We start from the raw sequence: 17,249 nt of genomic DNA, 5'->3' as shown, positions 1-17,249 counted from the left end.
CCAACAAAACTGTGAAAGCCCATGGAGCTACAATAAAGGACATGGAAGTGACCCTTTCTAGGCATAGTGGTCAGATTGCCTCACTGGAAGCGGAGATGTCTTTGATGGCTGAAGCGAAGAAATCGCTGACGGCCAATGGAAATGATTTAGAGAATCGGTCCCGGAGCAAAATGTTCAAATTGTGGGGCTGCCAGAGAGGGTGGAAGGCCCAATGCCCATGGAATACTTTGCAGAGATGTTCAGGAAGATGGTGAGGGAGGATGGATTCACGCGCCCTCCGGAGTTGTACTGAGCGCACTGTATACTCCGGCTGAGGCCTCTTCCTGAGGAGGCACCACGTGTGGTAATAGTGAAGTACCATAGTTTCAAAGGGAAACAGCAAGTTCTGAGATGGGCAAGGAAGCATCATGACTTCAAATGGGAAGGCTACGTCATCAGGTTTTACCAAGACATGGGACCAGAGCTGGCGAAGAAAGGGGCTGCGTTCAACAAAACCAAGGCCACCCTGTACAAAATTGGAGTCTGATTTGGTGGGGTTTAGCGAAGAGTAATCTTTGAGGGAAAGGACTATTTATTTTATGCGCTGGGAGAGACAGGCTCCTTTATTAAAAAACATGGGTTGGGCATGGTGTGACTGAGTTATATGGGTGTTGAGGACGGGCAGGTTGAATTGTTGAGGTTCCATGTTTATTTTTGCATTTTCCTGTTCTTGTTGGGGTTGAATTTTTAGTTGGGCGTAGGTTTGGGGTTGAGTTTTACGTGGGATTCAGTTCTGATTGTTAGAAAAATATACAGCTCCCTGTTGGAGCACAATGGTTTTAGCTTTTTGTGGTATGTAACCATTTGTCGTCACTCTAGTTCGGAGCTTCCCAGCTAGTCTAAATGCTTGCTAATGTGAGCGGTGTTGAAGGGTTGAATGCAGCTTATTATAGTAGTCTATTAGATAATAAGCTTAGAGTCCCTGTTCCTGTGTGTTAGAAGTAGCTTTTAGTAGTTTGTGTTTGCCTTGCTTTTATTTGGGTGTGGTTGTATCCAAAGGCAAGGGTGAGGACTGGTTTGGGGGGGGCCCAATAGCAACCACATCGTTGCCTTTCTCGGTGGTAAGATTTTCCCTGAATCCAGTAGTGGTATCAATCCTGAGAATTTGGAAGCAGTTCAGGCAGCATTTTAAGCTCTGTTCCCTGTCCTCTCTTGCCCCACCTGCAAACCACCTTTTCCTGCCACCATGTTTAAACTCTACATTTAAGTCTGCGGGGAAAGAGAGAGAGGGGTTTGGAGACCTGGTTGTGTAGGGGAGGTTTGCCAGTTTTATGGGGCTGGCAAAGAAATTACAATTGCCTGATTCCAGTCTTTTCAGATGTGTAATTTTTTGCACAAGGCTTTTCCCTCCTTTCCCTTGGCATCATCCTCGTCCCTGTTGAAGAGGATTTCATCTTACGCAGGGTCTGATTGGGGGAACTATTTCAGGCATATATGGCCATTTCTTCTCAGCGGAGTCAGTTCCATTGAGTGAGGTGAGGGCGAAAAGAGAGGGTGAGTTCGGTCCCATTCTGGATGAATAATATGGAGTAAGGCCCTTCACAGGGTCAACTCCATGTATTCATGGGCTCGGCTAAGTCTGATCCAATTCAAGGTGGTGCACAGGGTGCATCTGACTAAAGCGAGGATGAGTGGATTTTTCTCTGGGATGAATGACTAGTGTGAGTTTTGTTCTCGGGTGCCAGCTGACCACACATATCGTCTAGTCTTGTCCGAAGTTGGTAAGCTTTTGGGCCTCTTTCTTCAACACCATGTCGGAGATACTCAATGTTCATTTGGATCCATGTCCACTTGTGGCCATTTGGGGGTATCAGACCCACCGGCGCTTCAGACGGGGATGAAGGCGGATGTCCTTGCCTTCACTCACCGATAGCCCAGAGACAAGTTCAGCGTGGGTGGAGATCTCCTATCCCACCTAGTGACTTGGCTTGATTGGGTGACCTCATGATTTTCTTATCTTTCGAGAATGTTAAGCACATCATTAGAGGGTTGGTTGAAGCTTTCTACCTAAGATAGCAGCCATTTATTACCTTTTTTAAGGAGCTGGTCACAGTCAGCTGTTAGGGGGTTTAGTTTAGTTTGGGGTTAAGTTAATATGTGCTTTTGCTTGTCAGTCTCTTGTTTATGAAAATTTTAAATAAATATATTTTAAAAATTATGCATCAAATTTAATCATTCAACAATTATCAGTAATTATATGGAGTTATGCTAGTTACGCTATAAATTTAATAATTCTCATCTCCCCAGTACTGATTTGTATTCCTGTTTCAGTTTGCTCACCAATTATCCACCTCTGCACCTAATTAATGTCTCACCTGGAGCACAGATTCTACGACCAATTATACGATTAAACTTCACCCTGTGGCCTAGAGCAGTATTTTTTCAAACTTTTTTTCCAGGACCCCCACTTTTCGGCCTACTTTTGTGACAAACGCCACGTTTGCTTACCTTTAATGTGAAAGGAGGCAGCATGGTGGCACAGTGGCACAGCACACTGCTACCTCACGGCACCGAGGTCCCAAGTTTGATCCCAGCTCTGAGTCACAATCCGTATGGAGTTTGCTCATTCTCCCAGTGTTTGCAAGGGTCTTGTCCCCACAACTCAAAGATGTGCAGGGTAGGTGAATTGGCCACGCTAAAAAGGGACCTTAATTGGAAAAAAAGAATTGGGCACTCTATAAATTATTTAAAAAAACTTTAATGTAAAAGGGGAACCTGCTTGGTCCTCATGATCTCAGTTGAATAAGGTGCAAAGGAGAAGAGGACAATGCGCATATCAGCTGCAGGCTTCAGCCAGTTTCTTTGTGCTGTCTTCATCTTTACGAATACAAAAATCCAACCTTGCACATGTAGGTCTCATGAAGGACAAAACCATTTCTTAAGAAATCATCTTTATACTGCTTTGTTCCCGAGTTAATTTTCTTCTTTATAGGCTGTTAACCAGCAGCCTTGGAGCTGTTTGCAGAGTGAACACTAACATTGCTCTGTCCTGCCCTGGACGCTCCTGAGCAGCTCTGTCGAGTCGAACAGATTCTGTTGCGAGATCCTATCCAACAGGTAAACTGCCTACCGAGTATCTGGCCATCTCTTACTTTTAAGAAAACCGTTCATCCTCACAGGGCTGGGACGGGGGAGCGGGCGGGGACGGGGGAGCGGGCGGGGAAGCTGGCGGGGGCGGGGGAAATATGCAAGGTGGAAGGGCGGTGTGGGCAGGGAGAGGATGAGAGACCGCCGCGGAGGGGGACTGGGGCAGGGAGAGCACAACGGTGGTGCGGGACTGCAAGGCCGTGAGGTTGGGGTTGGGGGCTGGGACAGAGAGTCCACAAATGGGGGAGGCAGGACATGGGGGTCGCGGGAAAGGTAATAGTGGGGGAAGCGGGCGGTGGAGGGGTAGAGGAGACAGGTAAGGCCACTGGGGGTTGAGGTGGGTCAGTGAGACCGCAGGTGCTGGGGGTGGAGGGGTGAGAGGGAACAGGGAGACCACGAGGGGGGGCAGGATTCGTTGATCCACAGATCCGTAGCAGTTTTGGGGAGGAGAAAGAGAGACGGGGGCTCAAGTTGGACAAGAGGACACTAGAGTAAGAGAAAATTTTTAAACCGGTGAACAGAGGAAATTGAACTGTGAGCCAGGAAAACATAGAATGTGACGAAAATGTGTAGTGTATGCCATCATACTAAACAGTGTTGCTTTGTTAATTTAATCTGAACAGTTTTATTTCATGAAAAAGAACTGTGTTAATACACCTGAAAGCTTTTCATTTACTGTGAATTACTTGAGGTGAAGGGACTGCGTTAAGAGCCAAATATCTATAAAATCACTACAGTGGAAAAGGAAGCTATTCAGCCCATCAAGTCTGCACAAACCCTCCAAAAGAGCATCGTACCTAGGCCTACCCCCAGGTGCTGTCCCTGCAGCCCCACTCATTGATCATTGCCAATCCACCTGATGTGCACATCTTTGGACTGTGGGAGGAAACTGGAGAGCCCGGAGGAAACCCACGGACGAATGTTCAAAATCCAGTCACCCAAGGTGGGAATTGAACCAGGGTCCCTGGCGCTGTGAGATGGCGATGCTTTTTAAAAAAAATAAATTTAGAGTACCCAATTCATTTTTTCCAATTAAGGGGCAATTTAGCATGTTCAATCCACCTCCCCTGCACATCTTTGGGTTGTGGGGGGCGAAACCCACGCAAACACGGGGAGAATGTGCAAACTCCACACGGACAGTGACCCAGAGCCAGGATCGAACCTGGGACCTCGGCGCTGTGAGACTGCAGTGCTACCATTGCGGTTGGGAACGGGGGAGCGCCCAGTGAGATGGCAATGTTTACCATTGTGCCACCGTTCCGCACATTGAAACGTTAGCTCTTTTCTCTCCCTACAGATGCTGCCAGACCTGTTGAGATTTTCCAGCATTTTCTCTTTCGTTCCGCACATTGATATACGCTGCAAACAGCTGAGGTCCAAGTACTGATCCTCGTGTACCCCATTAGACATAGCCTGTCAACTTGAGAATGACCCATTTGTTTCTGCCCTCCATTTTCTGACGGTTAACCAATGCAATCATTTTGCATACACTCATATTAATGAACAACTTGCATTTTAATAGTGCTTTCTATGACCTTTGGACATCCCTAAATGCTTTAGTCAATTAAATACTTTGCAAGTATTGTCATTGTTGTAATGAAGGAAATGTTATGAGGTCGTAACGAAACGTAAATGAGATTAATTAATTTACTTTAAGTCTAGTTCTAGGCGACATAACCAAAAGGTTAGAATCAGATCTTTCAGGAATTTGGAAACGCTTCCACACACAAAAGGATGGTGGAAGATTGGAATTGGTTCTGCAAACAGTAACTGAAACCAAATCAATATCAATGCTAGATCAATTGTTGAATTTAAAACAGAGATCGAGATTTGGGATGCACTAAAGAGGGTAATAACTGCTTGGTTAAAATCTTCCAGCTTTGTGCATATGCAATTAAAGGAAGGCATATTCAGGGGGATGGTACATGGGAGTAGGATATTCAGCCCGTTGAGCCTACTCTGCCATTCAATCATGGCTAATTATCCACTCCAATGCCTTATTCCGCACACAATCTCCATATCCCTTCATGACACTGGTATTTAAAAATCTGTAGATCTCTGCCTTAAACATACTCAATGACTCAGCTTCCATACCTTCTAACGTAGAAATTTCCAAAGACTCACAACCCTCCAATTCCAAAGACTCACAACCTTCTGGGTAAAATAAATTCTCATTCTCGCTCTTAAGTGGTTTCCTCCTTATTTTGAAATTGTCTCCTCTGGGTCTAGACTCCCCAACCAGGGGAAACATTTTACCTGCATTTACTCTTCCAGCTCTTTAAATATTTTGTAAGTTTCAATGAGATCACCTCACATTCTTCAAAACTCTACAGAACACAAGTTCAGTTCCCCAATCTCTCTTCATAGGACAAGTCCTGTGAGTCTTTGTTGCACTCCCCGCCCGCAATGGTAGCACTGCAGTCTCACAGCGCCGAGGTCCCAGGTTCAATCCCGGCTCTGGGTCACTGTCCGTGTGGAGTTTGCACATTCTCCCCGTGTTTGCGTGGGTTTCGCCCCCACAACCCAAAGATGTGCAGGGGAGGTGGATTGAACATGCTAAATTGCCCCTTAATTGGAAAAAATGAATTGGAAACTCTAAATGTACCCCATTAGTCATAGCCTGCCAACTTGAGAATAACTCATTTGTTCCTGCCCTCCGTTTTCTGACGGTTAACCAATCCTTCACCCATGCCAATATATACCTCTTTTCTCACGTGCTAACCAACTTCCTGTGAGGGACTGTGTCAAAAGCCTTCTGAAAATCCAAGTATACTATGGTCACCGATTCACCTCCATCAATTCTATTTGTCTCAATAAAACTCTAACAGGTCCACCTGTTAGAATTTCCATTCATAAATCCATGTTGACTATGTCCAATCAGATCAGTGTTATCGAAGTTTCCATTTATCAATCCTTCATTACAGATTCCAGCAATTTCCCTACTATTGATGTATGGCTCACAGGTCTCTAGTTCCCGGTTTTCACTCTCCCTTCTTAAATAGCGGGTGACATTTGCTACCTTCCAATCTGTAGGAAATGTTCAGAATCTACAGAATTTTGCAAAATTCTTACCAATGCATCAACTATCTCCACAGCTATCTCTTTGAATACTCTAGGATGTAGAATTTCAGGTCCCAGGACTTATCAACCATCAGTCCCATTAATTTTTCCAATGCAACCTTCTTACTAATTTCCCTCAATCCCTCATTCTCTACAGTCCCTTGGATCTCTAATTCTGGGAGATTTTTTGTATTTCCCTCGGTGAAAACAGACACAAAGTAATCATTTAGCTTCTCTGCCTCTTCCCCGCTATAAATTCTCCTGACTCGGCCTGCAATGAACCCACATTTGTCTTTGTCAAACATTTCATTTTACATACCTATAGAAGATTTTGCAGCCCATTTTTCATGTTTTTTGCTAGTTTACATTCACATTTTACTCTCCCTTTATCAGTTTCTTGGTCCTTCTTTGCTGTATTGTAAAATCCTCCAAATCATCAGCTTTACTACTATCTCTGGCAACTTAATAGGCCTTTTCTTTTAATCTTATACAATTGTTAACTTCTTTTGTTAGCTATGGTTGGCTGACTTTTCTTTTTGGGTTTCTGGGCCTTGAAGGAATGTATAATTGTTGTAAACTAAGCTATAATTCTTTAAAGGCTGTCCAGTTTCTGAGTATCATCATTCAATCCACCTCAGACAATTTCCCCCTCATATCTTCAAAATTTCCTTCGTCCAAATTTAGTACCCTGGCTTCAGATTGAATTACCTAATTTTCAAACATGTAAACTTCCATCATATTATGGCCACTCATCTCTAAAAGTATTTTTACAAGATTGTTAATTAGCCCTTTTTCATTGTGTGCCCTCTTATTCTGTCAGTTGTTCTGAAAAAAAAACTTTTGGTGCTAACTTATGCCGGTTGTTTTCACTTGCCAATTTAAATACTGTCGTATCCAGGAAATTAATAGTTTTCCTGTGTGTTGTGGTTTTAAGTTTAATGATGATGAGGAGATTGACGAATCATTCTAATTCTGTTGCTGGGAGAGTTCCAACTGCCTCATTTGCCAACACAAATACAGAAGGCAACGTTAGAACATGGTTGCATCATCTAATGATGTTATGAGAATGAAAATGGAGCCCCTGAAAATCAAAAAGAAAATCGCAAGAGGAGATTTCAAAACAGAAATATTTTGACCCCAGGATTAGAGGGGGAAGAGGGGAGGATCAGGGAGCACACGGTCATTTTTGGACACACATCAGAAAAGATATACTGGCCTTGGGAGTGGGTATAGTGTGGATTCCCCAAAATACCAGGGCTTAAAGCAGTGGTGGGCATACCTGCGGCCTGGAGTACTGCACCAAAAGCAACCCATCAGGGTTCCAAGGGCAGCCCCCAAAACATTTGGTTGACCGTTGCCCATGCAAAGAGTTGCCACCTTCCGCTGGTTTCCATCTGCGTAACTTTTTTTCTACCAGTATGACTGAAGTGGTACATACATAAAGCAAGGGCACGTGAATGAGGTGCGTGCTGATTGCACACAACACTGATTGTGAGAGCTGTACACTCCCTCTGCTTCCAATCAAGTGTAAATGTTTATTTTGTCTTTATCACTTGGCAGTTGGAAATGAATGAAATGAAAATCGCTTATTGTCACAAGTAGGCTTCAAATGAAGTTACTGTGAAAAGCCCCTAGTCGCCACATTCCAGCGCAGTTAGTGATGATTCTATTAATTTATGAATAATTTTAATATTTTCTTAACTTATGACATATCCAGTGTATATTAAATGTATTCAATCTTATTCAAGGATCATAGTTATGAACATAGGAATTATGGGCAGAAGTAGGCAATTCAGCCTTTCGAGCCTGCTCCGCTATTCAATTAGGTCAAGGCTGATCTCTTCCTGGTATCAAATCCACCTCTCCATCTGTTGCCCATATCGCTTTAACCTGTTTTTATCAGAAATATATCTATCTCTATCTTGAAACCTTTTAATGACTCAGATTCCAACCCACTATGGGGCAACGAATTTCCCAAATTCACTACCCTCTGCAAGAAGTAGTTTGTCCTCATCTCAAGTTCTAAATCTACCGCTTCTCAACTTATATCTGTGAACTCTCGTTCGAGATTGCCCCACAAGGGGGAACATTTGGTCTACGTTTACTTTATCAATCCCATTTAGTATTTCATATACCTCGATCAGATCCGCTCCCATCCTTCTAAACTCCAGCGAGTACACTCCCAAACTGTTTAATCGCTCCTCAAACATCAACCCTTTCATCCCCGGAATCAATCTGGTGAAGCCTCCAATGCCACCACATCATTCCTCAAATAAGGAAACCGAAACTGGACACAGTACTCCAGATGTGGTCTCACCGACACCTGTACAATTGCAACAACACTTCTCTACTTTTATACTCCAGTCCTTTGGCAATAAAGGCTCGCATTCCATTTGCCTTTTAATTACAAGCTGTACCTGTATACTTACTTTCTGCGATTCATGAACAAAGTCACCCAGATCACTCTGCCCAGACGCATCTTGAATCTGCTTTCCATTTAGATAATAATTTGGCTTTCTATTTTTTCGATCAAAATGGATAACTTCACTCGTATCCACATTGAACTCCATCTGCCAAATTTTGGCCTAAACTCCTAGCCTATCTATATCCGTCTGTAACATGTTTATCTCCTCTTCACGGCCTTCCCACCTATTTTAGTATCATTGGCAAATTTTGCTAAGTTACAGTCTGTCCCTGCTTGCAGATCATTTACATAAATTGTAAACAGCTGAGGTCCAAGGACTGAACCCTGCGGCACCCTGCTAGTTACAGTTCGCCAGCCAGAGAAGGACCTATTTATCCCGACCATCTGCTTCCTGTCAGTCAGCCATTCCTCAACCCAATCTAGTACTCTACCCCCAATTCCCCGAGATCTCACCCGCTGGATCAGTCTTTTTTTCTTAAACAAACAATTTTTAATGAGGTATTTTTGGCATAACAAACAATCACAGTACAAAAATAGAGTACAAAGAACAGTAATCAAAAAGCAACCGCTGACATCTGTCCCTCCAAGGCCCGCCTATTTAACCCCCTACTCTATACTACCCTAACCCCCCCCCACTGACAATTAATTCTCCACAAAGAAGTCAATGAATGGTTGCCACCTCCGGGCGAACATTGACACCGACCCTCTCAAGGCAAACTTGATCTTTTCCAGGCCGAGAAAGCTCGCCATGTCGGTTAACCAGGTCTCTGACTTCGGAGGCCTAGACTCCCTCCAAGCCAGTAATATCCGTCGCCGGGCTACCAAGGAGGAAAAGGCCAGAACATTTGCCTCTCTCTCCTCCTGCACGCCCGGGTCTTCCAACACCCCAAAGATTGCTACCCCTGGACTAATTTCCACACTTGTCTTTAATACCCTGGACATGACAGCCACGAACCCCTGCCAATATCCCCTAATTTTTGGGCATGCCCAGAACATGTGGACATGGTTCGCTGGTCCACCCGCACACCTGACACACTTGTCTTCCAACCCAAAAAATCTACTCATCCGGGCCGTTGTCATGTGCGCCCGGTGCACCACCTTAAACTGGATCAAGCTGAGCCTTGCGCATGTAGCGGTCACGTTGACCCTGCTCGGTGCCTCTGCCCAGAGGCTGTCTCTGCTGGATCAGTCTTTTATGCAGTGCCTTATCAAGTCCAGATATACCACATCCACAGGTTCCCCATTATCCACCTTGCTGTTTACGTCCTCAAAGAGCTCAAGTAAGTTTGTCAAGCATGACTTATCCCTATGCTGATGGGGCAGCATGGTGGCGCAGTGATTAGCATTGCTGCCTCACTGCGCCGAGGTCCAGGTTCGATCCTGGCTCTGGGTCACTATCCGTGTGGAGTTTGCACATTTTCCCTGTGTTTGCTTGGTTTAGCCCCCACAACCCAAAGATGTGCAGGGTAAGTGGATTGGCAACGCTAAATTGCCCCTTAATTGGAAAATATGAATTGGGTACTCTAAATTTATTTTTAAAAAACCATGCTGACAATGGTGGATTGAGCTTTGTCTTTCCAAATGTTCAGTCATCTCCTCCTTAATGATTGATTCCAGCAACTTCCCCACCACAGAGGTCAAGCTAACCGGTTTATAGTTCCCTACTTTTTTGCCTCTCTTCCTTTTTGAATGGGGCGCTACAACGCGTTTCCAATCCACCGGGACCCTTTAGAATCCAGGGAGTAAGAAATAGCATAAACAATGCATCCACCATCTCTGCTGCCATCTCCCTTAATACCCTAGGGTACAGGCCATCAGATCCTGGAGACTTATCTGCCCTTAATCCCATTAGTTTATTCAATACCGTCTCCCTGGTGATGGTTATTGCACCAAGCTCCTCTGCATTAATGTAGTTTTTGGAATTTTTAAATTATCTTCTACTGTGAAGACAGAGGCAAAATATTAGTTCAGTGCCTCCGCCATCTTGGTGTTCCCCATTATTACTTCACCAGTAACGTCCTCTAACAGGTCAACATTTAATTTAGCTATTCTCTTCCTTTTTTCTACTTATAGATGCTTTTGGTATCCGTGTTTATGTTTTCTGCTACTTTCCTTTCATAGTTCACCTTAGCTCTTTTGATTTTATTTTTAGTAGCCTTTTGCTGAACCTTAAAGTTCTCCCAATCCTCCAGCTTACCATTAGCTTTTGCATTATGTTATGCCCTAGTTTTTGCCTCTATACCTTCTTCTTGGAACGTTTTTCACCCTTTTACAATTCCGCTTCCTCTCATGAATGTACTTTAATCAAGTGTTATTTAATATCTCCCTGAACATCCACCATTGTTCCTGAACTGTTCTGCCCTCAATTATCTGTCCCCATTTGACTTGGACCAACTCTTCGCTCAGGTCTGTATCATTACCTCTGTCCAACGCCAAAACTCCAATATAGCACTCTGTCTTCTCTCACTCAATCTGAATTTGAAATTCTAGCATGCCGTCATCACTCCTTCCACAAGTGAATCCTTTTTTAAATTAAATTGGAAGTGCCCAATTCTTCTTTGTTTCCAATTAAGGGGCAATTTAGCGTGGCCAATCCACCTTCCATCTTTAGGTTGTTGGGGTGAGACCCACGCAAACACAGGGAGAATGTGCAAACTCCACATGGACAGTGACCCAGGGCCGGGATCGAACTCGGGTCCTCAGCACCGTGAGGCAGCAGTGCCAACCACTATGCTAACGTGCTGCCCCCAAGGTGATCCTGAATGACAAGACTATTTATCAAATCTTCTTCATTACATAATAGTAACTCTAAAATAGCCTTCTCCCTTGTTGGCTCCATAACATATTGCTCTAAGAAACAATTTTTCATACACTCTATGAAATTTCCCTCGAGGCTACCCTTGTCAATTTGATTAATCCAGTCACTATGCATATTAAAATTATCCATGATTACCATTGTACCCTTCTCACAAGCCCTCATTATTTCTTGGTTTATACTCTGCCCCACTTTGGAAGTTTTGGTCGGGGGCCAGTAAATTACTCCTACAAAGGAGTTTGTGCCTTCTTCCACCCAGATCGATTCAACATTTTGGCCCTTAATGCCAATATCATTTCTTAATACATCCTTGATACCATCTTTAACCAATAAAGCAACTTCCCCTGTTCCATCCTGTCTATCTTTTGGGAATACGGAGTACCCTTGGACATTCAACTCCCAGTTCTGGTCCTCCTGCAACCATGTTTCAGTAATCCCCACCAAACCATACCCATTTGTCTCTATTTGTGCTGTCAGCTCATTGGTCTTATTCCGAACATTAATGAACATGCCAGAAATTCAATCTTGCAGCCCACTGAGCTGAAAGAGGGCCACTCATGCATCCCACTCACTTGCTTAGGTTGCCTATCACTGGCTTTAGGGGATAAATTATAAGAGTATAAGTTTAGAATAAGTTTGCAAAATGGGCATATAATTGGCAAATAATTTTCACCACACGAGTGTGAAATCCTTAAAAAAAGGCAATTACATATTTACTTGGGAAAGAATTTAAATGGCTAGAGAAATACAAGTGCATAAATCACTAAAGATCGAGACACATTAATATCTTAAAGAAAGCACACCAAACATTATGGTTTGTTTCCAGAGGGATAGAATTGAATCATCGATAAGCTAATGGTATCAAACCTTAGTCATATGACACTTTGAATACTGTCTATATTTCTGGTTGCCGTATTGGAAAAGGAATAACTGGAGATAGTAGAAAAACTATTACAAGGATAACACCAGAAATCTGAGGTTGCCTAGAAAGACAAGGTGAACACGCTGGTCTTCTTTTCTTGTTAAGGTTATTCAGACCCCTTTGCCTGTGCCGACTTTTTGAAAGAGTTATCCAATTGCTCCCGTTCCCTTGCCCTTTTCCTATAGCTCTACAATCTTTTCTCCTTCAAGAATTTATCCAATTCCCTGGTTTTTGTTTTATTTTTCCAATTAAGAGGCAATTTAACGTGGTCAATCCACTGACCCTGCACATCTTTGGGTTGTGGGGTTGAGACCATGCATACACGGGGAGAATGTGCAAACTCCACACGGATAGTGACCATGGGTCGAATCGAACCCGGGTTCTCGGCGCCAGGAGGCAGCCGTGCTAACCACTGCGTCACTCCATCCAATTCTCTGTTGAGTTATTATTGAATCTGCTTCCATCATTTCAAGTCACCTCTGGTTCTTTTGTCAATTATCACAAATAAACTTGGTTTACATTCTTTTAAGTGTAGAAGGTTGAGAGATGATCGAGTCAATGATAAAAGATATTAAAAAGTGTGGCGAGAGAAACTATTTCCTGATCTAGAACAAGGGGACATAATCTTAAAATTAGAACTTAGCCATTTACAAGTGAAATCAGAAACCTTTTCACACGGATATAGTGAAAATCAGGAACACACTTCTGCAAAAACTATAGATGCTAAATCAATTGACATTATCAAGACAGAAATGGAAAGCACTTTATTAGGCAAGGGTATCAAGGGATACAGATCAAAGGTAGATAAATATGGTTCAGGTACAGCTATGATCTCAGAATGGAGGACTATGCTTGGACTTATCACGTTTGTGTTTTAATTAGCTTTACACTATAGAAAAATAAAGAGAAAATCTAGCTCAAGAGCAAAAGTCTTCCGACGATTGGCATAAAAAAATATATTTTGCCTTTGGAAAATAAAATGCATTGAATAACAAATGGCATTTCTTACCAATGCTACACTATTCAAAAAGCAATCCATACCAATTAGACCATAGCAATTAATATTTACTGCTGACTTTGTTACTAAGAATAGGATAATAGCTTCCAAGTTGTTGACACTAGTGTAATTAAAGCAGCAAGATCTATCTTTGGGGAGGGGATATGATGGGAGAAAGGACAGTACAGGAACACAGCAAAGGCATATTGGCAAGATCAAATCCATCTTACCTGTCAGTACAGCTTTTGCTGAAGGATCTGCCAAGTCTTGTGCTGTCTTTCCATCGGTGTTCCGAATATTGGGATCAGCTCCATGCTGCAGAAGAACTGTACATGGAAAACAGGAACAGTAACTCATCTCAGGAACACAAACCCTGCTAACTGGTGAGGTTCTTCTAGGCATGGTGAATGAATAGTAATACATTGCATCGAACTTGCACTGCAGCAAAAGCTTACTGTAGTCAGAAAAACAAATCAAAGATTGATCAATTGGGATATGGCCTTGATAATATAAAACATTCATGGACACACTGCATTGTCCGAGTTTTCAGAGGCAGTGTATCCAGCAGTAAATGTATCTGCCAGCATTCGTAAAATATTCTGTTTTAATATGTTCAGTCATTAATTCAACCATCCAATATATATCTGTTAACCTAGGTTTATGCAATAACATGGACAGACTAAAATCCTTCCAAAGCTTACTCGTGTATGAAAACAAAATCTACAAAACATTGGAAAATATAATATCCTTACAGCCTGCAGTCATCTAGTTAAATGGTAATGGGCATAAATATTACAATAATGCAGTGAATGGGCACTTGAACACAAATCTCTGTTCCACAACACTCAATTGAGGATTTAACCTCATTCACAGTTCATGTATGCCTAATTATTATAGTCTAGGTGATAGTTTTTGGAATGGAGTTTGATTTGAAGAATATGTTCATAATTTCTATTAAATTCTGCAAACCCAAACATTACAATCCCATCAAATTGGTGAGTCGTTTTGGTAGTATATTATTTGGTTTTCCCCAACTTGCATTCTACACTATTAAAATGACAAATTTGCACAAGTTATTGTAGTTAACCAGTTATCTTAAGGCCAAATGTCACGAATAATACCCAGTACAACCCAGTTTCAATGTGTTTTTAGTCTAGAAATCTTCATCAAGGTCGCCGAGAAGTTTCATTTAGCCCAAAGAGAAAACAAACTTGGGCTTTCTTCATTTGGGCCTTGCAAAAGGAATACCTTTCCAACTATTAATACACAATACTTCCAAGTGAGAATCATACATGATTGAATCTCTGCGTTTGTAATGTATCCCTCTGCCAATGCAATCTACTACCTTAATCTTTTCTTAAATCCACACCTAAATACCAAAGTACAGATGTAGAAAATATGTCAGCCTTCAAGGTTTTTCATTATAGACAAGCTAAATAAGTTCAATATGGTCAACAGATGAGATATCAGATAGATTTCCAAACAGATGAGCACATTTTAAAATTGACTGCTGCTGAGATAGTACTAACTTCCATTGCAGAGCCACTATGAATGTCAAACTCTATTTTATCTACAGAAGTACTCAATTTCCATTTATGGTCAACGTCTAAAGTATTGTAACTTTTAAACAGTGTATGTATAACTTTACAATTGTTTTATGTCTCCTTTATAATTATGGTCCACTGCTGAATTTTATTTTGTTTTATTACACTGTCGTAGGCAACAGGCAGAACAGTTCATATACACGGTTTTACAAAAGCTATGATCGCACTTATGACCTTTCTGATGACCAGTTTTGATGAAAGGTCATATCGACCTGAAACGTTAACTCCATTTCTCTACACAGGTGCAGCCGCACCTGCTCAGTATTTCCAGAATTTTAGCTTTAATTATATGTTTGTTATGGCCTGGAAGTTTTGTTCTTCACATTTCTCACTTCAGTTGCCACCTATCCACTACACCTTTCATATTACTTTTTAAAAATTGAAGGAAGTCCAATAACAAAAATAATGTGGGCACAGTTAGAAACCTTACCACTCCAAGTTAAAATCCAACAGGTTTGTTTCGAATCACTAGCTTTCGGAGCGCAGCTCCTTCATCAGGTGAGTTACCTGATATTTGTTGTAATAAACGGGCTTAGGCTCCAGCAACCTTGCCTCTTAGATCCCTCTACAATTCAGAATGTCCAAATTACCTAACAAGCCATCTTTCATGGCTTGTGGGAGGAAACCGGAGCACCCGGAGGAAACCCACGCAGAGAGAACGTGCAAACTCCGCATAGACAGTGGCCCAAGCCTGGAATCGAAACTGGGACCCTGGGGCTGTGAAGCCATAGTGCTAACCACAATGCTACCATGCTGCCCACAAGGAGAAAGTAGGAGTGTAGGTTAATCATGAGGTGAATTGCTCCAGAAAATAAAAGGAATCGGACTGTTTTCATTAGAACAGCGGCGTTGGGGGCGACCCGATAGAGGTTTACAAGATTGAGAGACATGGATAGAGTGGATAGGCAGGCATTCATTTGAGTTAAAATAACACTGTGGGTTGCCGGGGACCAGAAAGAGAACTGGATCAGCCATATAAATACCATGCTACAATAGCATGTCAGAGGCTTGAAATTCTGCAGCATGCAACTCATCCCTGGGCTACCCAAAATCTACCAACCATCTACAAGGCACAAATCAAGAATGGAATGGAAAAGTCTGCACTTGCCTGGAATATTGCAGCACTCAAGAAACTAGACACCATCCAGGACAAGACACAGAATTCTTTACTAGCACCCCATCCAACATTTTAACCGATCACTATCTCCGTCACTGGCACGCAGTGTACCATTTGAGAATGCCGGACTGCCTTGCAGCAACTTCTCAAGTAACCATGTGATCCCTACCACCGAGAAGGCCACGGGTGGGAGGGGCTCATCGAGCGGGGAGGCCCGGAGAGGGCAGGGAGGGACCCGGCAATCCGGGAACACATTGTGCTCAATGAGGGACAGCTGTACCTGATCACTCATTACATGGGATTATGTGGTTCAAGGCAGTAGCTCACCACCACCTTCTCAATGGCAATTAAGAATAGAAACAAATAGTGGCTTAGCCTGTGATGCTCAAATGCCGTGAATGAATAAAACCCTTACTCTATGGCTAATGCAATCAAGCTTTGCTTTTTTCCCTCCAAACTGGATGCATGAGAAAGCCTCTTTCATTAGCTTTTCAGTCCATTTAGCATCTATGCTGAATCAATTGCTGCTTGCCATTCATCACCTTGGCAAAGGGTTGGGGAAGGAAAGCACATTTCGAACACACAAATATTTCACTAATAGGCATTTCATCATTTACTTTAAGACCATTAATCCTGTTCGATTACCCATTGCGTTTAAGGTGCCACATTAGGTGAGATCACAGGGGATTGGGGATAGAGTACCAAATTAGATTGAGGATTGTCTGACTTGACAGAAAGCAGATGGTCAAATTAATTAGGTCCTTCTCTGGCTGGTGAACTATAACTCGGGGGTTGTCGCAGGGTTCAGCCCTCGGACATCAACTGTTTACAATCTACATAAATGATCTGCAAGTAGGGACAGAGTGCAACATAGCAAAATTTGAGGATGATCCTAAAATAGGTGGGAAAGCAGGCAGTGAAAAGGAGATAAAGATTTTAGACGATATAGATCGGCTAGGAGATTGGGCCAAAATTTGGCAGATGGAGTTTAATGTGAATAAGTGTGGGGTTATCCATTTTGGCTGAAAACATAGAAAGGTAAATATCTAAATGGAAAGCAGATTCAAAATACATTTGGGCAGTGGGATCTGGGTGTCTTTGTTCATTAATCACAGAAAGTCAGCATGCAGGTACAGCATGTAATTAGAAAGGCAAATTAGCGTTTATTGCAAAAGGACTGGAG

The 17,249-nt window shown here is 42.6% G+C and overlaps 1 protein-coding gene across 2 annotated transcripts in view; it reads right to left on the bottom strand.

The window, feature by feature from the left end:
* Positions 1-17,249, bottom strand: part of LOC140406182 (poly [ADP-ribose] polymerase tankyrase-1) — a 200,893-nt gene that overhangs the window by 158,606 nt on the left and 25,038 nt on the right. For both annotated transcript variants that reach the window (XM_072494321.1, XM_072494322.1), the window contains exon 3: positions 13,576-13,671. In XM_072494321.1, the coding sequence (XP_072350422.1) occupies positions 13,576-13,671 (96 nt within the window). The remainder of the gene's footprint in view (positions 1-13,575; positions 13,672-17,249) is intronic.

The sequence above is a fragment of the Scyliorhinus torazame genome, unplaced genomic scaffold (genome assembly GCF_047496885.1).
Source record: "Scyliorhinus torazame isolate Kashiwa2021f unplaced genomic scaffold, sScyTor2.1 scaffold_339, whole genome shotgun sequence".
NCBI classification, from domain to species: Eukaryota; Metazoa; Chordata; class Chondrichthyes; order Carcharhiniformes; family Scyliorhinidae; genus Scyliorhinus; species Scyliorhinus torazame.
The sequence above is the reverse complement of the archived record's forward strand: the minus strand, read 5'-3'. Positions and strand labels throughout refer to the sequence as shown.